A 24,804-nucleotide genomic window follows, 5' to 3' on the forward strand; every position below is an offset into this window, starting at 1 on the left:
GCGCGCACTGCAACACGGTCACTTCCTTAGAGATCATAGAATGTTTCTTTTTGCTGCTTTCCCTCATGTACACATCAAATGAAGCTAATAAGGCGTTGCTTTGTACCTGGGGAACATGGTTCGAGAGTGTTGATGGTGCAAATGGCGATATCGATAAACTAAACGGTAATGCACACATAAAAAATCATACCATCCACACACAGTCGCAGCTACTCAAGTTCTATTCAACTTCAAGGACGGTCGCAAAACAAGAAAATATGGCATTATCAGGTACTAGTATATAGGAATATTCCGAAATTACCCTTACCGGTGTTTGGACAACACTAGTTTAAACAATTTTAGCATATTCAAATCCACAGGCACTCGAATCAATGTGTATGATAAAAAAATAAAATATGTAATGTAAATAAGACTATTTACCTATCGTATCTATGTGCAAACACCCTTGACGATAATTTTTGAATAATCGTAAATACCTAACAGCGTGATGTGTTTTGTATTACGGCAATCCTTGAATAGAATATTAGCCCACAGGCGACTGTGAATAGCCCACAGGCGACTGTGAATCTAGAGTTACTGGTTGAGAGTACATTATGAAATCCTAGGGGCCACCTTTTCAAGAAGGCAACCGATAAATTAGTATTATTAATCTAGATGCACACATATTCTGAGTAACTTTTGAAACATATATTGAAATAATATAAATTTAATTTTGAACTTGGAAAACTAATACCATTCATATTGTTACACTGGATCTTTTATTTGTGTGTTTGTTTTACAATTAGTTGAACTGGCCGTGATGCCAGGCAGGGCGCCCTCACGCACAGGTCTACCCTTCAGAAGACCTAGGTTGAACGACAGTCGACAGTCTATTTGAAAATTAATATGGTTTTACACATAAATTATGTATAAATTCTAGATCTGATCTGAGAGCGAAATATTTTCACTTGGCCTAACCATTCCCCGAATAACTGTAACTCGAGTCTTGTGATGTGTTCATTTTCATTTTGTTAAGTATACAATATTCTCCAACTATCACATCGGATTCCAAGGTAAACGGAAACGTCGGTACGTGGTACTATAGTGGTCTCGTGGTCTGAGGTGGTACGTGTTTGGAGTCCATATACCTGATTATATTGGCATGATTTGGGTGAAACATTGCCAAATAACGTGAAGTTGGCTTCTGACCGAATCAAGATGACTGCGGCCGACGAAGACCAATGTTTCTTCAACTTGTGATATATATACATATATCAATTTTTCAATAACATAAATATTATTACTCATTTATTTACATGTTTTATCATGTCATCGCCAACCATACATTTTTAACCTCTTTAATATTTAACAAAATGTACAGATTAATTGAACAAGTGCGCAGTATTTCATCGCCACTTTTCAAACATGTAATAGCCTGAAAAGATAAATCCATGGAAGGACTCAGTCGTTATTCAGCTATTGAATATGTGTCATGCTTCATAATATTGTGGGTAGTGAGTGATTACATTAAGTGGTCCAATGACTGGATCTTTCAGACTACTCAAATATGTACATGTATGACTGCATTTAAGAAACATACACGTGCTATGACGTCACTATTTACCAACCACTCAGCGGATCACACTTGCCTCGGCTGTGTCTGATGAGTCAACATGTTGATTCTACTTCTAAATAAGGCCATTCATTGACGTGTAAAAAGACATCGTCGTAAAAACACCATTGGCTCATTTACGGCACTGTCAGACTATTTAGACCAAAAAAGAGAGAGAACTGTTTTGCAGTCAGCCCATACAATCTGCATATCTGGGGGAACACACACAAATAACCCTCCCTACTTCAGTGAAGACAACTGTAGAGCCAATCATGAATAAGCAAATAACACCTGTCCCACATTCGCAGTTGATCTAAAGTACTAAATAAAAATAACAGTAACTGCCATAAATAGTAGATTGAGTGACAGGTTTGTTGAGAATTAAAGAAATGTTCTGACCATAAACAATTCTCTCTCTCTCTCTAATTCTCTCTCTCTCTCTCTCTCTCTCTCTCTCTCTCTCTCTCTCTCTCTCTCTCTCTCTCTCTCTCTCTCTCTCTCTCTCTCTCTCTCTCTCTCTCTCTCTCTTGCCTTATCGCTTTCATTGCGTCGGTGGGGACGAACATGCACTGGCTTGCTGTCAACAAAATGCGTATTTGGTAAATGATTTGCAAACTCGGTCAATAAATTACTTTTATATATCGCATCCGTCAACTGTAAATCAAACTTTATTTGAATAGCCCAGGGGTCGTGCCGAGTGAAGTTCGATGGAACAGTGTTAATTTATATACAAAGGTACTTCAGTACGCTAATTTGATATATTCGAGTTTATTGACATTATCTTATGAGGGGGTCATCACATCAACACATTCAATGAACAGAGCAGAGTACGAGTAGTGATATCTATATCTATATATATAATAATGGTATAACTGTTGCCTATAAAACCGATAATATAGCAAACACACAGACACTTGCTTCCCGAGATACGTTTCAAAATACAACAAGACATTGATAATTATTGAGATACTTTACAAGCGATTATATAAAATAACACGGATTTCTAGGATCTCGTAAGTCCACGCACCGCGAAATATATCAAATCAGGTGTAAGGGTGATATAACTCTCACTTGGTATTCAAATGTGACATGAAACACATATAGGGCGGGGGGGGGGGGGGTTTACCATGACCAAAAATCGTCAGATCTCGGATACCACGTCTCTTTGTGCACATATACTTAACTTGACCACTGTACGTTGTTTCGAAGCGGTTTGGTCCTAAACAAGTTCTATGGCGTGTGATATACATGTATGAATGCATATATTTTGTGCAATGACTTCAGTCAGATATAATTGCTCCCTAGATATACAGACTATGTCACTTTAAAGTCTTCGTACAAATGTTTCGCGATGCGATCTGACCTTTGGTACATTTGTGTCCCCCATTTAAAGCTGCAATAGGTGTAACTGGTAGGATATTTTTCATCAAGTAACCAAATATTTATTCACTAATAATTGGACAGTTATATATGTAAAAAGACATTGTATCTGTCAATATTACATGTCAGTAGTGTAAGTGACAAGTTTACATTTTGAGAGAAAGTTTGGTTTTGAATCTCTAACCATATTAAAACTGCACTAGTTTGTAATTACAGTATCGTTTTTTTTCGACCAGTTAACCACAATCTATTCACTAAAAAGTGTTATATAAAATACCAATAACCATATTACACGTACTGATCATCAGTGGTCGATCTTAAATAAGTACTGCAATAACAGGTCTAAATCGTGATCTCCCTTGAGGGCGCTGATTTTAGGCGAGGACCCAAATTAAACATCAACTTGATCGAATTTATCATCTATATAGCTACAACAAATACGTTCGCCCATAGGTGATTCACTGTAGGACATTACGAATAAGTTATAGTAGCTAACAAAACATTCAATTGTTGCTAGTACAGCTTTAATCACACAATGGGAAAACAGTTTTCGTCTGTCATTAACATGTAATATCTTGTCCGACTATAAAGCTCTGTGTACTATGCGAATCACAACTATCTTAGAAATAACATATCGGTTGTCATGGTTATAAAAAAATGAATAACAGGAATGCCAGAGACATATCGCGTCTAGGGTTCTAGATCCATTGTTTGTCCACCACTCGCACTTGGTTGTATTTCATGGTGTCTCTATGATATAACCCAGTAGTGCAGGTACACCCCATCTTTTTGTAGACCCAAATACCAATTGCCATGGCAACGATTAGGATAACGCCGCAACTAACTACAGTAATCACCATAACTATATGAAATATAGAACATAATACAAATTTGACAAAAATGAAATGTTAGTAGTGAAAAATTTGACAACTTAGAAAGTAAGCTTTTAATTACAATGTGGTAGTAAGCTGACAGTGTCATGTTTGTTACTTTAGTAACCATCAGTCAGTCAGTCAGTCAGTCAGTCATGATCAGTCAGTCAGTTAGTCAGTCAGTCAGTCAGTCAGTCAGTCAGTCAGTCAGTCAGTCATGATCAGTCAGTCATGATCAGTCAGTCAGTCAGTCAGTCAGTCAGTCAGTCAGTCAGTCAATCAATCAATCAATCAATCAATTGAAGATAAAATTCTATAGTATTGAGCTACAAAACCATTCCTCTGTTCAACGGCTAGGAAAGGATCAATCCACGCCGAATGCTTATTTTAACAGATGAACAGATACATGTCTTGAATTCGCTAATAATATAATAATAACGTGATAACGTTATCATTATCACAATCACGGTTTAATTGTACAGGACCCGGTTTGTAATGAACGCAGATTAATATATTCCAAACCAAATATTACCTTGGAGGATTAAACAATTAGTGTATTTGATTCTTGTTGGCATACATGACAATGACTCATATGAAATTTTGTAAAAGTTGCTCACCTGTAGCTTTCATGTTGTTACCGCCATCATAATCATAATTATCTGAAATTATGAATAACAAATACCTTTGATTATTCGTCACTTTTGGAGTGTATGTATGTATGTATGTATGTATGTATGTATGTATGTATGTATGTATGTATGTATGTATGTATGTATGTATGTATGTACGTACGTACGTATGTATGTATGTATGTATGTATGTATGTATGTATGTATACATGTATGTATGTGTACGTACGACTATGTGTACGTGTCTATGTGTATGCGCGCGCACCAATGTACAACGAGATTCTCCACAAAATGCAAGTTATATTACAGCATGCCTGCATATCACAAGATGAGTCGAGATACGAATCGCGTTCAAAGATTTGTGTAAAGGAAATGAACCACTGGAAACTTTGTTGGTAGAGAAGGTGACACACGTGAATAGCCACATGCCTACGGTAGTGTGAATGTGGTAGCCATCCATTACCATTGAGCATATATAAGTACTGAGCACTATCGGAACTCCACACAGAAGTATGAAAGCAAAACAACCATACGTCTTGAATGTACGTTTGTTTGTTTTTTTATAAACGACAGTTAGGAAACACAAGCTTTAACTACTATGTACACTCACCTTCTGGTGGAGCTTTGGTTGTTGCTTCTGAAAAGTAAAAGATAGTGTTACAGTTACAACATTTGGACTCTAGCATCACTGACGTGGTTGATGTTGCAGCAGGTATTAACTTGCCAGAATCTTCAGTTTAATCGTACATCGTCGGGACATTTATGGTTCCTCTTATATACTCAGTAATTTAAAGTACTGGTAAAATGTCATAACTCACTTTAATCTTGACCCTGACTTAGGATAAAAGCTGAATTGTCTTCGGATACACTGTATTGCGTTTATATGTGTTCCTTATTTCATATGTGCGCGTGTGTGTGTGTGTGTGTGTTTGTTTGTTTTTTATGCAAATGTGTGTGTATAGCGCATGCATGTATAGGGTTGTGTTTTGTTCTGTGCATAATGTATAGATGATACATATATACATTACATACTGTATGTATGTATGTATGTATGTATGTATGTATGTATGTATGTGTGTGTGTGTGTGTGTGTGTGTGTGTGTGTGTGTGTGTGTGTGTGTAATGGGTCCTATTCATGAAAGCATTGACTTGACTCACGAGAAAGTTCAAATTCACATAGATATTGTTTGGTGCGATGACAAGGCGAATCGTTGAATCCACCAGTGTCCTCGTGTATACTACCACATGGACCATTACCATTTGGTTCGTCTGGAGCCCACAGATTAATCTCAACATAGTCCATCTTAGTTCCATCACTCCACTTCCAAGTTGAGTCAACCATGCGTAATCCTACCCAAACACCAATTTCCCTGTGAACTAAAAATATGATCAAGGAAAATTTCAAAAATAGGTTTTTAAAGATCGAAGGAAGACAAAAGACCATAAATTGAAGAAACTATAACAATTCCACCACAAATGTTACTAAAAGGAAGAAAGCTGAGTTATACATTTGTGGGGCTTAATTTTCACTGTCGGTTAAATAGAAACACATAGCATTCGTCTTACTGAAAGGTTTTTAACCATCACTTGATATTAATAGAACCTAAATCTGTTATTTATGAATATTACATTGATGATCCAATGACGTAATTTATTATATACTAATATTTCAAGAGACCCGCCATTATGCTATAGGGTGTTGTGTACTAAAGGCAACGAGCAGAATTTACAGCGTGGTGGAAGGGTTGTCTGAGGTGAAAGAACATCACTATGATCGCTATTAGGAATTGTATTCCCGTCCCTCGGTAAGCACTTTTTTGAAAATAAGGACATGTAGGAGGCCATTTTGTGTTGTAAAATTCAACACCATACACAGTATTGAAAGCCATAGAATATTTGAATATTGTCACCAATACAGACAATGTTCGACAGAAGAGTAAATGTAACATATACATTAAATTTTACAATTATCAAACTTGATCATTTTGCACACATAACCCATACACATTAAAGCTACAGAGTACTTGAATATTGTCTTCAATAGCCTAATATTACTCTGAGTACATTATTACAGGATATGGTTATGGGCAGACACACATATTCAATTGGTTGTCTATACTTAAACATATGGTAGGTAATGAAGTGAATAGTTTTGCAAAACGTTCAAGGTATATGCAATAAAGTTTGAAAATGTACTCCGTAACGACTGTTTATGAGGTTTATTTTGATTAAAGAGCAAAATATTTCGTGATTCCTCCAACCTTTCAGACCATCAGAATTTCAATCCCTTCCCTTACCACATCATTTTCTGCTCTGCCCCCTTACCCTCGCTCAGTAAATGATGCGGCTCATTACCTAACAAAGGCAGAGTACTGTGACGATTGAAGTGCCATCGAAGACATGTATCTACATTATCATTGTATAATTTCAATAGAGGTAATAATAGTATTTCCATCAGGTCAAATAACTCACAAACTAAACTAGTGATATTTAATATATCAATATTTAAATCGAGGTTTCACAGTCAGAAGAAGAAACTTTTGAAACCATGCTATAAGATATTTTTCAAATCCAAAAGACTTACAATTGTCCTGTTCTTCTAGGAATCCATACACATAGTAGTATTCGTCTACCGTCTGTATGTCAGCAAGTGCAGCCGGTTGGGAGTTCACTTGTAACTTCTTGCACTCATTTTCTGCCTGGATATAATTCTCTCGATTGTCATAGTCGATAAACTTGTAACATGAGTAATCATGATAGCCCCATCCAGGAGGACACGGACTCGGTAGTACCGTAGCAGGTGGTGGTAAACCTACAAAATGAGAGTCATGTCGTCATTTAGATTCTCCAATCCAGATGTTGGCATTTTAATAAAAATTATGTGAATTACAAGCAGGCCGGCAGCTATGATGGTGACAACCTTCAAAACACATACCTCCATCCACAGATATATCATTGATATGTGCTATACACTTAAATTCTCCGATGCACATGAATCAGTCCGTCCATTTTTCACACTTGATGTTCACCCATCCTATTCACAGATCAAATACCGACCAAAGAGTTATACTCTGTAGATATCAAATCGTTACACTATTATCGGCCTCCTTTTTCTGAGTGCTGAAGTGCAGTGGTATAATAATAATACTGTTATGCCTATAAATTCAACTATTGACGTTCATAGATTTATATTATCTGACGTAGAAATGTGTGTCATAGAAATGTGAACTTCTTGGATTAATATAATAAATACTGTTGCAGGTTGACTACCTACCATGCCTTTCGTATTCACAGAAAAACTGCTTCGTTGTTGAACAGTTATGGTCATTATATCCCCCAGTATCTCTCCGTATACATCCACACGGGTCTTTTCCATTTGGTTGATTTACTGCCCATCCATAAGTTACATTAGCTCCGTTTGCCCATTTCCATACACTTTTGGTATCCTTAGTAATACCAATCCATGTCCCAACTTCTATCTTAACTGAGTGTAATAACGAAATATACTTTATCATTCTGATAATGCTCAAGTGTACTGTTATCGGCTCTACTTTACGTTTCATATACATACATACATACATACATACATACATACATACATGTATGTATGTATGTATGTATGTATGTATGCATGCATGTATGCATGTATGTATGTATGTATGTATGTATGTATGTATGTATGTATGTCCATGTATGTATGCATGCATGTATGCATGTATGTATGTATGTATGTATGTATGTATGTATGTATGTATGGATGTATGTATGTATGTATGCATGTATGTATGTATGTATGTATGTATGTATGTATGTATGTATGTATGTATGTATGTATGTAGTCTGCCTGCCTGCCTGCCTGCCTGCCTGCCTGTCTGTCTGTCTGTCTGTCTGTCTGTCTGTCTGTCTGTCTGTCCGTCCGTCCGTCCGTCCGTCGGCCGTCTGTCTGTATGTCTGTCTGTCTGTCTGTCTGCCTGCCTGCCTGCCTGCCTGCCTGTCTGTCGTCTATACATACATGTATACAAGTGGATTTATGGATGCATGTGTGTATATGTGTGAGTGTATGTGTGTATCCATCCAAACTAGAGGGGCTATAGTCGAATATACCGTACCATGAAGAAGTTTCAACAACCCCAAAGCCCCATCGGCCATGTGGTGCAATATGTAAACTACAACATTTCTTTTATACTTTATTACATTACATACCGTGCAACCTCTACAGCCATAGAGAGACATAGTAGACATTATGTCATGTGTGAATGTGTATGATAGCTGTGGTTTATATGAGTAACAGTTTGCCTTCACAGTGATTACTGGGGTAGACTTTATTACTTCAACAGAGGAACTCGTCACAAGCGGACAGTTTGAGCAGGGCAAACTCGGACAGTTGAAAGAATTGAGTAGTAGTAAGCGGATCAACGACATGTCTAGATCTTCCCGTATGTTGATAGTCGTGAAATGAATATTCAAATTTCAGATGATAGTCGTAATCACGTACTTACATAAATGGAAGTAAAATACATATTTATAAGTACATCTAAACTTACAATCGCCCAGTTTCTGCATGAAGTCATACGCCCATTCGTATTCTTTAGGATCTTCAAAGACAGCTAAATGACTCCATACACGCGATACCTGTCGAGCACAGTATAACTCGGCCTGTGTATGATTTTTACCCGAGTCATAACCGAAAAACCTGTAGCATGAATCATTATGAAGTGTCCATCCATCGAAACAGGCTGTGGGTTGTGAAATGGGTGGAACGTAAATGTCAGGAGACTTCGTTGGATCTGTGAAAGATAAGATGAAGACCGAAACGATAAAATAGTCTTCTGTACTTTAATAACCGTCGCGTCGGTAACTATACACAAGTGAACTACATCAAGAAACAGAACAAAATTAGTCGTGTCGTTAATTCCATCCCAAACTTAGCCATATGAAACCTCGTTCCCTGTTTTTGAGATCGTCAGAGACAACAGAGAGACAGACAGAGAGACAGAGAGACAGGCAGACAGACAGACAGACAGACAGACAGACAGACAGACAGACAGACAGGCAGACAGACAGACAGACAGACAGACAGACAGACAGACAGACAGACAGATAGATAGACAGACCGATAGACAGAAAAAGCTGTAATAAAGCATTCCATGACGGAAAGTAGCAAATTTGGAAAATGGTCTTACCGTTAGCCTGAGTCAGTACCGTGACATACGTGCCTAACCCAAGGTAAAGGATTAGTATGGTGTTGATCATCATCTTTAGCTACATGTACCTTAGGATGACCGAAGATATGGATATCTATAAAGTACAACAAAAAACCAAGAACTTTACCTTGAAATAGACAAAAAAACTTCCCCAACATACTAGGTTTGAAAGTCTGTCAAATATTTCATAACCTAAGAAATCAATGAGTCAATCTATCTTCTGAAATTAAAGGTATTATTAAGATATAATAACATTTACTGTTCAAAAGTATATAAGGCTTCTTAAAATGCAGGGGGGGGGGGGTGTGAACCTGGTGAGATCAAGCGAGGTTAGTTATGTCATTTTTTTCAAATACCATATACTAAAGTGGCTGATATTTAAAGTACAGGCCCGCGCTCATTTATAACAGGACACTTTTGGGTACCGGTATCCGACTGATGCATATATATGGGTAGTCTATCTGCTAGACCTCGGATGTTCTTCCGATAAAATACGACACACGACCGAACATCGCTATCGAGGATGTATTGGAAGAAAGCTCGAAGGTCTAGCAGCCAGACTAATGGTTTTTATTACCATCATTTCCCTCCAAAGAAAATGGATAGGTTTTGAGGATAGAAGAACAATCTGGTAGATATAGGTGGAATGAATCAGATAACGTTGTCTTTAATCATGTTGTCCATTTTCAAAAGCAAAACAAGTGTCACTTCCCATGCCGGGAATCGAACCCGGGCCGCGTGGGTGAAAGCCACGAATCCTAGCCACTAGACCACATGGGAGATATATTATTATCTTTTTTAACATTATATTCAAAGAAATATAAAATGAAACATTATTTGCTTTTATTGAATTATGTCATTTTGGTGAGAGGTGCAATCTACTTCGCCTTGAATAATTAAAGAATGTACAGGAAAAATATTCAATGAATGATACAAAGAAATGTTTTTTAAAGTGTTCAAGTACAACCCACGAAAAAACACCAATGCCTTTGTTTGAATGAAGTGAGCTCTGTAAAAGACTTTTACGCAACGACAAAATTAGCAGTTAACAATAATAATTTTGCAAAATAATTTTACAATACAAATTGCGGTCTCATAGTTCTCAGCAGCCGAAATAGCTCAGTTGGGAGAGCGTTAGACTGAAGATCTAAAGGTCCCTGGTTCAAAACCGGCGAACTTGCACGAGTTCGTGAACTATCCCGGGTTTCGGCAGTCTACATTTTACTTTAAATCAAATATTCTCACGTCAACTGAAAAAGTACCTCAAGAGTTATTTTATTTACCCGATTAGTATCTCTGACATCTCGATCACTATTTATTGTTGCTGTCGAATTCGAAGAAAGAAATATTTACGTATCCATGTAGTGATACATGCTGAGTTTATAAGATAGTTTACTCGGCTGGACATACTTATACAAAACCTTGTCCGATTTCCAAGTTTAGAAAGTTACCAATGTGCTATTTTATCGCCCAAAGTCTCCAGTCTGAGTTCAGAACAGTAATAAATACAGACTGCGAGATACATATTGCACGTCGTGTGGCACCGCCCTCACCGCGAGAGGGCTTGACCGACGTGCGAGGGTGCCTAGTCACGGCGTACCTTACAGACTATAAGTTGACGTGTACTGTTAAAACGTTAACTGAGGCGACATAAATCTCACTGGATTTTCGTTTAGCGTGCTGCAAATTTATTTGCCATTCCGGTTTAGATGACATGAATAAATACAGTAAGTGGACACATATCTATGATCAGCAATAATTTTGTATGTTTAAGGAGCACTTCATCACAATCGATACGAACTCCATTATGTTTACCACTCGGCCTTGTTTTCAACAATTTTATGACAGTTTGGAATGTTATTATGGAGACCATTCTGTTCAAACCAAAACTTCAGTTATTACAGGGGGTAGGGAAATTATGGAGGGGTATCAATTTTTACAAATAGGTTCTCGGGGAAGGCCATAATTTAGAAAATGGAATTAGGGGAGGGTCACCTTTTACTTTGACCTCGATGTTACAGTATTACATGTATATCTAACTTTGCATTATTTTTTAGATTTGGTGGCATCCCACTGCTGCCACCATTGTATCATAATATCATAACACCAGTCTTATCACTGCTGACAACTATGCAGTGAATTAATTCTTATTTTTGATGTGAGAAGAAGAGTGTGTGTCAGGAGTTAAGGGGAAAAGTGTGGTAAGATATTGGCGAAAATGGGGACTATGAGGTGGAAATGTTGACCTCAGTCCCAACAATGTCAAGAGTGCGCCCACTCTTTGAGAGAGTTCTCACCTTCAGCTGCGTCACTTAGAGCCAAACACATACAGATAATCATCCAGTGCCTCCACACAAATTCACTGTGGTGGTAATAGTGGGAAAGACCAATGCATTGTGATGGCAGCATCAGATCGAGTCCTGATTCTGAGACTCGTGTCCCTGTTCACATTTGACAGCATTTTTACAGGCCATATCTTTGAAATATTTGAACGGGGTGGGGGTGTCCTGTTTAAGAGAACTGAGACTGAGGGAGGTTCACTCTTTAGAAAATGGAATCGGGAAGGTCACACACAGACCGGACTTGATTTAAATTTCACAAGGCCCTCCGTTGTAAATTACTGAAAGATCGAGTCCCTTAGCCATATACATCACTACTACCCCCCCCCCCCCACACACACACACACTCACGCACCCCATCCGTGCCATTTCCGATTTCGTCCTCACAGAATATATACCATCTTTTGGATGGAGTTTCAACTAACATTAATATAACTTGTTGACTACGTATAAATTGGCTTTATAGAGAAATTGAACTCCTCCGTTTTGATATATTTACATACCTAGTATAATAGTTCCCGTCATGTCATCGGGATGGACAGTTCACTGCCACACGCTCGACCATTCAGTGAACTGGAATCTTTCAGCGTCACGAAATATCATGAATATTCATGAGCACGGCTCACCGCCATTCTTCCCCAAGTCTTCGGAACTTGTCGGCAGAAGTTTCGCCCTTTGTTTAAAAGATTCGGTAGTTTTCGGATGTAAACATGCCACACGTGCCACTATATACGACGTACGAAGAAAGATGGCAACTGCTGAAAGCGGTAAGTACGAGCTCGTACGAGTTATCATCCCTTTTTGACCTATTGATCGGTCTGGCAGCGAGGTCAGATTTTGCTCAAAAGTCCGTGCCAAGTTCATGGGTACATATGTAAGACTAAATGTCTTTTTAGAGGTTTTCCTTTGCATATATCGCTGTAGTCAGTCTGAAAGAGGATTTTCCAAGCTTTACAACGAGGGGTCAGAATTTTTTGTCGGACAATGGGGCGCGATGGGGCGCGTTTTTTCGGGAGCAGTGTAAATTCTCGGTGATCAGAGCGAGAGTGTCCACGTATTCAACACTGTGTACTATGTGTGACACGTTGTTTGTCACTGTCAGCCTAGCGCCTGTTGACTTTCTTGGAGTAGATTTGTTTTGGTGAGGGAATAGCTATCTGAGTTCTAAAACGAATTTCTGGAAAACGTAATCACGGTAACGTAAGCCTTATTTACATGCGTGATAGTGGATGAAAGCTTCGTTGTGTTGTGTGGTCATTGTCGATCGATCGTCGGATATATGCGTGAGTAAATGGATTAGACGCGTAGACGTAGACGTACATCGTATGCAAAGCATGTGTATACAATCGTAAATGTAATCATATGTTGACACTTGGTAGGTAATGACAATGTAACTGTTACAGATAAATTATTTGTGTCAATTTTTGCCAGCTGCTTTCAACATTGGTCGATAGAGTACTAATGAATTTTTTTTCGTCCGACAGCATCATCGTCAGTCTTGCTAGCACCATCCACAGAGCCAAAGCAAATCGAGCCAGGAGATATCAAAATTGAGACTAGTGTAAGAGGGTATGTGAGACATATTCCCGATATCACGTACTGCAATATCTTATTATTACTTTGTGTCACTTGCTATGATCTGACATAGTAAACATGCACTTGAAACCAGGCCATAAAACAAAATGTAATCCAAGATGTGATAATTTTAATAGTAGTAACAACAACAACAACAACAACAACAACAACAACAACAACAACAGATATGGTTGATAGTACTCTGATAACCATCATACCCAGCACATTATGTTACCAGATTTGCCCGAGTTCCAAAGTTAACAGAATTTTACTTTGAGTAATGTCATTTTGTACAGTGTATCATCTTAGTTATTTCTATAAATTTATTCTAGTTAATTTTATCTGCTGTGTATGCATGGTTATATTTTATTATGATCCATACAAATGTTTTTCTTTTGTTTTGTTTTTATAGCTATCAGGCTCTCTGTGACTGTCCCACAAGTGTATAGATGGATTTACATCCGGAAGTCGACAACCCTCATGATCTAACTGCTATTGATGAATACAGATTAGAAGTAAACAAGAAACTTGTTGAAACAAAATAGCAGAAAAAAGAAAAACACATTGAATTGTACGAGGAAGTCGATGACCTTCTCACTATTGAGATAGCAGAAATAAACCTTCAATATAAAATTTAAGTTGCTGTGATCACAACAGTCCCATATGGATACATTTACAAAAGGACAGTCTGTTTTTCAACTCACTTATTAACATTATCAAGCTCCTGTACATATTTGGTGGTTTGTAACACAAAATTCAATCTCTTCTTTTTGTCTACTTCTAGCTTGGACTATTTACTAGGTTGATCTTGACTATGTCCTTGTAACATATACCAGGATTAGTGCAATCTATTTCATGTAACAATGACAGTTTAGTTGTGATATTACCATACCAAACATGTTCCTCAATGATTGGCTTATCTGTTCTATTGAAGTAGTATCTGGTTGATGATTCATTCAAACTTGACTTGTTTTTGAGAAGACTCTTATGGCTCATTTATAAGTTAAACACTTCATGGGGGCCATGAACTGTCAAGCTTTGGATAAACGTAAAATGATGTAATGTGAAAGATAACAACAACTCTCTGCAGTTGTATTTTCAATACTTTATTTAACATGGAGAAAATAAATAAAAATGAATATGTAATATATATATGTGGCTAATAAAATATATAAATACATAAAATATATCATCTGCTTCAGTTTACACTTTGTAACATGTATTTAACTTCACTTGTTTGCAATGGCCCTGAGTCCTGCTATAAATAGTTTTCAGCATGTCAGTCAATATCTTCACATTTGACTTTATGTAGAGGAAGACTTTCATCTTGTACAAACGTGTAATTTTTCATCTGTTGACAAGAGAGAACCAGAAATTTAAATTAGACATTGATTTCAATTCAAATCACTGCTGAGTAATTTCACGGGACAATTGTGGAAACTGTTTCAAAACAAAACAAAAATATAGGTGTGCGTGCAAAGTCTTGCATATGAGATAAAATTAAAGTTTTGATGTGATGGAACAAATCAGGTGATTTGTTACTAATTGTCAGTCACGGCCAACAAACAAGAAACCCCTGAACATCAACCAAATAAGTGTGCTGATTAGTATTTCTTCACACTAATACATGTTAAAGAAATATCGTTTCAATGGGTACAAAATACTTATTTTCACCAAATACCATATCACTCTTTTATCAAATTATCAGCATAAATATTGATTCTTAGTATTTCCAAGTCACAATATTACCCACATTTGAATTTATATTCTCAACAAAAATATTTCGATCAATTTAGAACAAATTACATTAATTACAATCAATTGAAATCTTACCCTTTAACACGTTTTTTGTTTATACAGAATGTTATTCCTTAGTTCACAACCTTACGTGTTTTAGCCAGTTATAAAAGATAATATACACATTTGCCTGTGCTAGTCGTCGCCTCGCTCCGTAGCACTGAATACACCCGTACTGATAGGAAACTGTGAATGCCTATCTGGCACTTGCTGTGATGTTGCGAAATAATCAGTACATCGGTTATAGTATTGCCCCGGTTAGGAGCAATGCGACGACTTTCGTCTTAGATAAAATGTAGCAAAAAAGGCACGAACGAACGACTATCGACAGTGTACTATAGCCTGTGACAGTGTAGTCTCGAGTCCCAATCAAGTAGCATTGTGTTGAGGTGTTCAGTTTGGCAATTTATTCTTTAAAAAGTTATATTGACAGCTCTTTTTTATCCAGCATGTAGTCAAAATTTAAAACTGAGAAAGAAAAGTACCATATTTACCCTGATTTTAAAAGCTCAGCCACGCCGAAAACTCCCGTAAGCCACGAACCATACACGCCGTAGGGTACGATTGACCATTGAAGTGCTCGACCATGTAGACAGGAAGTTAGGCGTGGAGTAATGGATATAAGAACAAACGCGCGTAACCTCTGACCAGTTGACTGAAAAGATGACATCATCGATCCTCTCATTGGCTACTTGTACTGTCCATCCCGATGACATGTATCGGGAACTGATATCATCTGACTAACATTTCTTTGCCATTTCATGCTGCTTCCATCTTGTGGCCAACATTGCTACTTTGAAGCTCACCTCTTTGTGTGTCTTATTCCTGCTATATACATCTTTGTAACGTCGGATCTGAAGGTAACGGTAAGATAATGGGTAAAACTAATGATAAACATTTAAGTTAGGGGCAAGATCAATAGTTCAATGAAGGATGCAAAAATAAATTCTTTTAGTTAGGCCACCGAATCCCCCGCCCCCCTCTGACTAGCTGGGTCGATTTCCTATGGTGCTACATATATTTCTTTAGTTTTACTGATACTAGTATCAACATGAATTCCACATGATTAAAGTTGTAGTACCTAGTCAAATGATTTTTGTCCTCTCCAGAATATTTAGAAAGGCAGAAAATTACTCCTCGCTCGCGATCGGGACAAAGTCTGAAACTATTGGCCCAACAAGATTGATCGCCAACTGTCTCCATTGACAGCTCTACGCGCGGTTACATACTCATCCGGCGAGGTGTTGACAAGTGTATTTGGTGTATAATTTTCCTACAATGTGAATATAGTTATCCGATGTTTGAAAGCTATTACATGGCCCGTCTATACGTACATCCATGGTCTATACCACTGCATGGGCTAAGCCATTTTGGTCCTGATTTCACGGTTTTTCATTTTAATTATAACCAGATTTAAACTGAATGTTTGTTTGTTAATACAATAACACACTTTTACACGTTTTGTATCTTTTTGCGTTACAAACACGGATTTGGTATGTTATGAGTAGGAAAACATGATAGTGAAGTTGAATTTTGTCAATTAAAATTCAAAAATAAATACCCAATTCTAATCCATATGACCACTTTCAAAGATTGCAAATCAATTATGAGAGAGTTGCAATATTAAATATTGGTGGATGAAACGCGCTTTAAATTAATCGATACACAACAACAGTGTGAAATATTCCGCATCTGAGAGACTGTAGATGGCACCCCTAGACACAGACCTGATCTTGTGATTAGCACTGACTTAATATATTCTTGCGATCATTTGAATATTTTAAATTGATTATGATAAAATTGTATATTCACAGACACCAAAATGGTGACCGAAATTCTGATAATTATCGTTGTCTTTTTGATGACGCTATCGTTGATCAAACGAGTCGGAGCAGGTAACCACCCTCCTGGTCCATGGGGATTACCATTGGTAGGAATGCTACCGTTTGTCGGAAAAGATCCTGCGAAAATCTACATGGAGATGGCGGAAAAATATGGAGACGTATTCTCTATTAGGCTAGGGGGTCGACTTTTCGTTGTACTCAATGGTTATGATGCAGTACGGGAAGCTTTTGTGAAGAACGGAGACGTATTTTCTGGAAGACCATTCGAATCCCGTACACTAGTCCATGGACAAAGTATCCAGTGGTTTTATTTCTCTTACTATGTGAATTGTGAAGAGCTATCTGAACTGCCTTAGGTTTGCGAGAACGTGTAGATGAATATATATAGACCATGGATGTCTGCAATGTTCTTTCCACCCTGGTACTCGTTGCAAATAGTGACCACTCCACAAGATCCAAACGAAATTATGATAGATTAGCTGCCACTGCATCTGTATATCACGGCCAACATACATTTAAATACAATTTACATCTAAAATGCAAAATTGGCTAGCATAAAACTACATTCTGAACTTACAGTTTTTATAATATAACAATTTTGATTCGATATCTTGAATATACAATTTCCATATATTGTCAGGGGAATTGATTGAGACTTTCACAAATTACTATTCATTATTAATATCTCTCTCTCTCTCTCTCTCTCTCTCTCTCTCTCTCTCTCTCTCTCTCTCTCTCTCTCTCTCTCTCTCTCTCTCTCTCTCTCTCTCTCTCTCTCTCTCTCTCTCTCTCTCTCTCTCTCTCTCTCTCTCTCTCTCTCTCTCTCTCTCTCTCTCTCTCTCTAGATCTCATCGCCCGACAGGCTGATTACGAATGGAAAATGAGAAGAAAACTATTTCAGGTTTCTTTCCGTCGATTTGGTGTTCTAAAGGACAATGGCGTGATTGAATGCCTCATCCATAAAGAACTTGGACATATCTGTCAACTGATTGAAAGTCATAACGGTCAAACTATCTCAGATTTCATGCGTACCATCATACACAAATGCGTCTTCAATATCAATACGATGATATTGATCGGTAATCGATATGATTATGATAGTGAATTGTTCTTGAACTTGTCTAAGGAAAGTGAGAACGTTAGCAAGCATTTTGATCATCACTACCTTCTAAACTATTTTCCTTTCCTTCTTCATTTCCCCTTGATACGAAAAACCAAACAAAAAGCCCAAGATTACTTCATTATGTTGGCCAGCAAGTACATCATTGATCATAAACAAACTTCTAGCTATCCGAGAGATGTTCTCGATATATTCCTATCCAAAACTGTAGACTCAGATGCGGATGTGAATGGAGAGACAAAATTCTCCTTCACAGATTCAACTTTAGCGGCGCAGTTTGCCAATGTCCTGCGCGTTGGAGCTTCGACAACAACTGGGGTTCTGGCCTGGATGTTTCTTTACATGGCCCACTATCAAGAAGTCCAGAAATTAGTCCAGGAGGAATTAGACCAGGCGCAGGATGACGACACAGAGTGGATATCAACCTCACAACGCAAACAGCTTCCATACACAGTAGCTTGCATGAATGAAATCATGCGACACAAAACATTTGCTCCACTCGGTCTACGCCATGCAACGTCGACAAACGTCCGATTCCGAGGCTTTGATATCTCTGAGAAAACTACGGTTATTGCTAATATGTATTCTGTGCATAACGATGAACGATACTGGACAAACCCACACAAGTTTGATCCTAGCAGATGGATAGAAGATGGTGAACTTGTCAAGCGGAACGCCTTTGTACCGTTTTCTTTAGGTAAAACTTATATTTATGTGTTATCTATCACAGGATTTCTTTATTCAATATAATGAAAAATTGAGAAGTCTTGATAGTATTTTTAAAGCTGACATTGTAGCAGTCGGTAAATGTTGGAAAAATACACAAATAGTGGTGAGGCATATCCTAGTTTACCTGTTATCATCACAATAAGCCTTGAGTTGATCATGATAGTCGATCTGTCAGAGTGGCGGGCTCGGAGTCTGCCAGGTTTATGGTCGATCTGTCAGAGTGGCTGGCTCGGAGTCTGCCAGGTTTATGGTCGATCTGTCAGAGTGGCTGGCTCGGAATCTGCTAGGTTTAAGCCTCGCTGTTGTCATTAGCTCCGCTGTCAGCGAAAGCTGAAAGCGTAGCTTTAGGTATAGGTGGGTATTGAGGTATAGAGAGTAGAGTGAATCATAGGTGTCCGTCAAACTTTTATATTTTTACTATCTACTCCGGAAGTGACAGTCGGAATTCTTCGATATTTGGTGTACATGTTCCCTGGGGGGAGGCTATTCAGATTTGTTCATGCCAAGTTGATCTGTGCCATTTTCAATTTTTTATGATTTTTTTTCATAAAATGTCATTTTCATCAACTCCTTGAAAACCTCTTATTAGATTGCTTTGATATCTGGCGTGTTGATGCGCAGGGGGTAGCTTACTCAGATTTGTTAATTTCAAGTCAGCACATCCTCATTTTTATTTTTTATGATTTTTTTTTTGTAATTTGAAAAAAAAATGAATATGTTAATGAGCATAATGACCGACGCCATATTGGAAATCAGTCGACGAGACTTTAAGTAAACTGCCACTTTTCAAAAGACACTATTGACGTCAAACAAACGATGTAATATGTGCTATAGTCATAATTCTACGCATTGGGCGCCCAAATGACAAGCGTTTGTTCGAAACAGGGTTGTAAACTTCAAATCAGTCCGCAACATCCTCATTTGCATACTCTATCCTGATTCGACCAGAAGCTGAAGGTGACCTCATTTGACCGAGCGATTTTCCACAGCAAGCATCTTGAGTATCAACACAGGACGTTCTTGGTACTCACTAAAATCACACTTCAGACCCACTATAAAAGTGTGATGTTTTCAGATAACATGTAACTTGTGGTTAATTCTATATTGTCGTGCAATTTGGAATGACAGTGAACCAGAATTCAGACAACTTGCGTAAGGAAGGGCATGCCAGACATGCGGTTGAAGTTATGGCCGACAGTTCACATGTAAAGTTAAACGACATGAACGTGTCTTGCCTTTCCAAAATGCAAATATTTGGCAAGTAAAAATAATTAAAATAATTACAACTTTAATTTGGCTTTAGACTTTGCATTATGTTTTGCGTATCTTTCCCCGTTTTACATGTAAATCCGAAAAGGTTCTCTCTCATCATGTCATCAGTGTCAGTGATCATACCGCGCGGGGCTGCTTTGAGTACGAGCGAAGTGAGGCATGTTGAGGTATTTTGTTGAGAATTATAAATATTGCGAAATGTCAAGTACAAGGTTTAAATACAATGGAATGATGAAAAAAATGGCAGAGTCTGCTGACAGGCGCCGGTCACAAGAAACACTGTGAATTAAAATATCAGACGATGTATGTGTTAATCGCCGACAATCCACCCGTATGCACGAGGGACTAACCCGGAAGCAAGTCGTTGTCAGCCATACGTTACAGTGGTAACATCGTCCGAGAAATCGCTGCGTTCAGAGTGTCATTATTCACAGAATTGTTGTTTTCGAGTGAAAACCCGTCTTGAATTGTATAACTCTAACAAATGAAGACATGTCAAGTTATATTTTGAAAGTTGTATCGCTAGTTTGAGACGATTTTCTCACGTACTATAGTACTATCGAGGCTTACTTGGAAGTAGTAGGACCTTACTCCAGTTCATCGGGAAGTTTAGCCAGTCCGATAATTCTTTCTGGTTTAGTTTACAACACTTTTGATCAATCACGCAGATTTTGTTGTTGTGATGAAAAGAAATAAAAAAAAAGATCATTTCAAGCATTTCGTTGTGTTTTCTTTGTGAAAGGTAACCGAACATGAACGAGTGTTACCACTGTAACGTATGGCTGAGAATGACTCTCTTCCGGGTACTTAACTTGAGATTGTCGCCGTACGGAAACTAAGATGGCGATTAATACATTTCTTCCCTATATATATCTACCACAACTAGTACAAGTTGAATGTTGTTGACTTTGTAAATTTGTTAGAAAATTGAAATTCAAATTGCCTCAAAATTATTTTAGATCCCTAGTTTATTTCATTCATCATTAAAATTTTCCAGGGTTACAGCTGTAAGACACTGGAATTATTTATAGCCAACCTCAAAATCCTCTTTTTTTCTTTTTCTTGTGTGCATTTCCCAGTCATTTTTTTCTGAGATTTTGTGCAATTTTTCATAACAGTAGATTTTTGTTATAAAATGGTGACTATGGTATAAAAGTACAATACATTACCAACTTCTGTGTAAAATGTGTTTTATAGTGAGACATCATATGAAACCACTAACCACTTTATTGCATCACTAAAACAAAACTGCATAGTGAAGACCTGAACCACTTCTACATGTCACCAAAATAAAAAATTAAATTAAAAAAAAAAACAGCGGAGCTATTCTGACCGATAGGTCGCTTGTTTTTTGTCTCGATAGCTGAAGTCCTTGTTCTTCTTTCTTTCTCAGTCACGAATCACGGGAATAAATTTGTCCCTTTCACGAATAACGGGAATAAAAATTACGGATCACAAATCACGAGAACACTCTTCCTCCAAGTCTTCGTCGTCCTCAATAATTGTGTTCTTCAATGTATTCTTTCACAATCTCCCGCCATCACTTCATCGTCATTATTTTCAACAACAAAATTACAATTATTGTCTAAATCCGTGGAAGAAATCAACTCTTGCCCTAACTTTATATGAATCTTTTACTTAATTTTCAATCATTTTCTTGCAGGGCCGAGATTTTGCATGGCGAAGCAACTGGCAGAACACGAGCTATTCCTAATATTCGCGAATCTCATGAGAAGGTTTACTTTTCTCTCACCTGAGGGGGCTAATGAGAAGGAGATGTTTGAATCGGTAAATGACGGGGTTACCATTATACCTGCTTCATCTTCACTTCGAGCTGTGGGAAGAAAATGTACAACTACAAATAAATAAATAACAACCTGATATGAAGTGAATAATTCCTGTAAGCCACGGATAGCTTCTAGACTATGTCTGTCATGGCATGTTTTCGGTGCAAAGTTGTGGTTTTACAATAAAGTTCAACAACGTAAATATAGTATATATAAAATATATAGAAATGATCATAACGTTTTCATTAAATAGTCTTTATTTACAATACAACTATACAAACATACATACTTGACTAGTTAGTAGTATTTACCTATACCTATTATTACACTAGAAAACCATGGTATTCCTGAAGTCAAAATATGCACGTTGCCATTTCAAAGTATCACAGAGTTTCTGAATATGTGAGCTAGAAAATGTAATTGCTATGGAAGCACTGAAGAAATAAATGAATTGACACAATCACATACTGAATGAAAATTTGAATGAGAAATACAATGTAAGCCAAAATAATTGTCTGGCAAGGCAAAAATGTTACTAACATTTTATTGCTACATTGTATTGCCTTGCTTGACAAATATCTGCATTATGAATACTGTTGTATCTTAAATTGCATTGTCTGGCTTGTTACATTGTATTGTTTGGTTTAACAAAAATCATAGTAATATTGCTACATTGTATTGTTTGGTTTAACAAAAATCATAGTAATATTGCTACATCTTAGTGTCTGGCATGGCAAAATGTTGACATATTATTGTTCAATTTTAGTTCCTTAGCATGCCTGAAAGAGTGTAAATTGCTACATTGTATACAATTTCACAATAATCTGATAAGATGATGCTAGCTTACACAAAGGAAATGTAGCAATGTTGGTAAGATTTTTCTAACTCCAGACAATGAAAATAAGTAGCTAGACAAGGAAATGTATAATAACGTTGTTAATTTCTGCTGAGCCAGATGATGTTTTGTTTCAAGTCAACTGGTTTCCATTGTAAAAGCTGCTATGGAAGCACTGCTACTATTAGTTTGTTACACCAAGTTCTCGGTAACAAGTATAAACATTTCATGTAATTTGTCACTATGGTTACAACACACATCACATGATTTAAGTGTCTTTTCCTATCAATTCTTTGTTACACTCACTGATGGCGAGACAGTGTGTCCTAACATGATGATCACTTTGTATTGATTTTACAAAAAAAAAAATAGTTTTTTAGTTCAGAAATTATGAAGTGCATGAATATTTTTAAAACTAATCATTGTAACGTCTTGTTAGAAACTATCGTAATACAGCAATTCACTCAAATAATGACCCAACATATTACTGGAATTAATCCAGGGGTTGTACTGTAGTAGAGTATAGCATCTATACCTTTGCGGAAAACTGATCTACGAACACCTTGTTACTTAATATCTGACAGATTTTTAATTTAAACATGGGTAAATGAAAAGACTCATAAGTTAACATTATTTTCATTACAATCTTGATTATATTACTTTTAATATATTATGGAATAGTATGGTTTCTATATGATGTAATTATCACATATACCAGTGATTACTTGCGTTGGTGCATGCACACACTAGTGATATTTGCACTGTAGCACGAAATACCTAAAACTTTATTGCATACCAGTATGCAAATGATATGCAAATGAGGGCATGATCTTTCTTTAAGCTTTGGACACTAAATCTTGTTATCATACAGTATGATTTTTACAGAAATTTGCCATTTCAGATTAACATATGTAATACTAACAGAACTCGATGCCAAGTGAGTACCAGTGTAGGTCCTCGGGGGATATTTGCACATGTGCTTGCCATCAATATGATTAAAATCTGATGTAGTGTACAATTTGCGGCTGTTACGTTTACTGTTGTTTGTTCTTTTGTGAGCACTCATTACATACATCTGACACAAGACCACAGGTGGTCCCATACCAAATCTCGTACTTACGAGTAGCCAATCAGAATCCGTCTTACAATACATACTCAATGTTCAAAATTGAATGAAAGAAAACCACCAAACAATAATAACATCATTGTCTGCACTCTGTTCTCCTGCTTTTTTCAAACAGGGTACTCTGAAGTACTGTACCTGTATGTTTTGCCACATTGCACATCCTCATTCATTGAGTGAATGTACTCAGCGCAGATTGGCTCGCAGTGCTATACTTTCGGTCACTACATTCGAATATGAGTAGACAGTGTTACTTCTACGATCGTAGAAGAAAAATCACTGACAACACTGCATGCAAGTACCTGTGCAAATACCAAGAGTACACCACACTTGCACACATGTATCATGGGATTCTGTCACACTTCAGATAAATAACTGAGCTTTGTAAATGTTTACTATTTCACGATCACATTACAATTTCAAATAAAAGAGTATAAATTTAATACGTGAGACTCATAGTATTGATTGTCAAGATGCATAATAGTAAGAAAATTGAAAGAGAAACAAACTGTACAATTACCATAAAATAATGTTTTTCTGGAAATCATAGTTTTATAAAACAACATTTTCAACTGATCCTGAAGTCTCTCAATGATTACATGAATGCATACATAACTGAAACATAAAAATAAAAAAGTGCAGTTATTGTTGCATTGCAATGAAAATATCACCTGAAGTATTTCAGGCATTTGTGATTGTATGGAGTC

The 24,804-nt window shown here is 37.2% G+C and overlaps 1 protein-coding gene, 1 long non-coding RNA gene and 1 other non-coding gene across 4 annotated transcripts; 2 read left to right on the plus strand and 1 right to left on the minus strand.

Moving 5' to 3' along the window:
* Positions 1-10,384: 10,384 nt before the first annotated feature.
* On the minus strand, positions 10,385-10,456 carry Trnae-uuc (transfer RNA glutamic acid (anticodon UUC)). Its single transcript has one exon. It is a non-coding gene; the product is annotated as a tRNA-Glu (tRNA).
* A 2,098-nt stretch (positions 10,457-12,554) lies between these two features.
* Positions 12,555-14,768, plus strand: LOC144447044 (uncharacterized). Its single transcript, XR_013481993.1, has 3 exons — positions 12,555-12,782; positions 13,500-13,584; positions 14,003-14,768. It is a non-coding gene; the product is annotated as an uncharacterized LOC144447044 (long non-coding RNA).
* A 1,332-nt stretch (positions 14,769-16,100) lies between these two features.
* LOC144447043 (cytochrome P450 2J2-like) lies at positions 16,101-24,502 on the plus strand. 2 transcript variants are annotated; one of them, XM_078136917.1, is made up of 4 exons: positions 16,101-16,253; positions 17,202-17,525; positions 18,077-19,048; positions 22,016-24,502. In XM_078136917.1, the coding sequence occupies exons 2-4, from the start codon at positions 17,210-17,212 to the stop codon at positions 22,219-22,221; spliced, it is 1,494 nt and encodes a 497-aa protein (XP_077993043.1). In that variant the 5' UTR covers positions 16,101-16,253; positions 17,202-17,209; the 3' UTR covers positions 22,222-24,502. The 2 variants fall into 2 exon arrangements, with proteins under 2 accessions (XP_077993043.1, XP_077993044.1); XM_078136918.1 differs by having other exon boundaries at positions 16,101-16,247.
* The last annotated feature ends 302 nt before the right edge of the window (positions 24,503-24,804 follow it).

Source organism: Glandiceps talaboti, chromosome 16 (assembly GCF_964340395.1).
Source record: "Glandiceps talaboti chromosome 16, keGlaTala1.1, whole genome shotgun sequence".
NCBI classification, from domain to species: Eukaryota; Metazoa; Hemichordata; class Enteropneusta; family Spengelidae; genus Glandiceps; species Glandiceps talaboti.

Excerpts from the sequence above, each read along its gene's own strand:
- LOC144447043 (XM_078136917.1), top strand. The coding sequence starts at position 17,210 with ATGGTGACCGAAATTCTGATAATTATCGTTGTCTTTTTGATGACGCTA. Across the intron at positions 17,526-18,076 it reads TACACTAGTCCATGGACAAA|ATCTCATCGCCCGACAGGCT; the intron begins GTATCCAGTGGT and ends CTCTCTCTCTAG. Across the intron at positions 19,049-22,015 it reads CTTTGTACCGTTTTCTTTAG|GGCCGAGATTTTGCATGGCG; the intron begins GTAAAACTTATA and ends ATTTTCTTGCAG.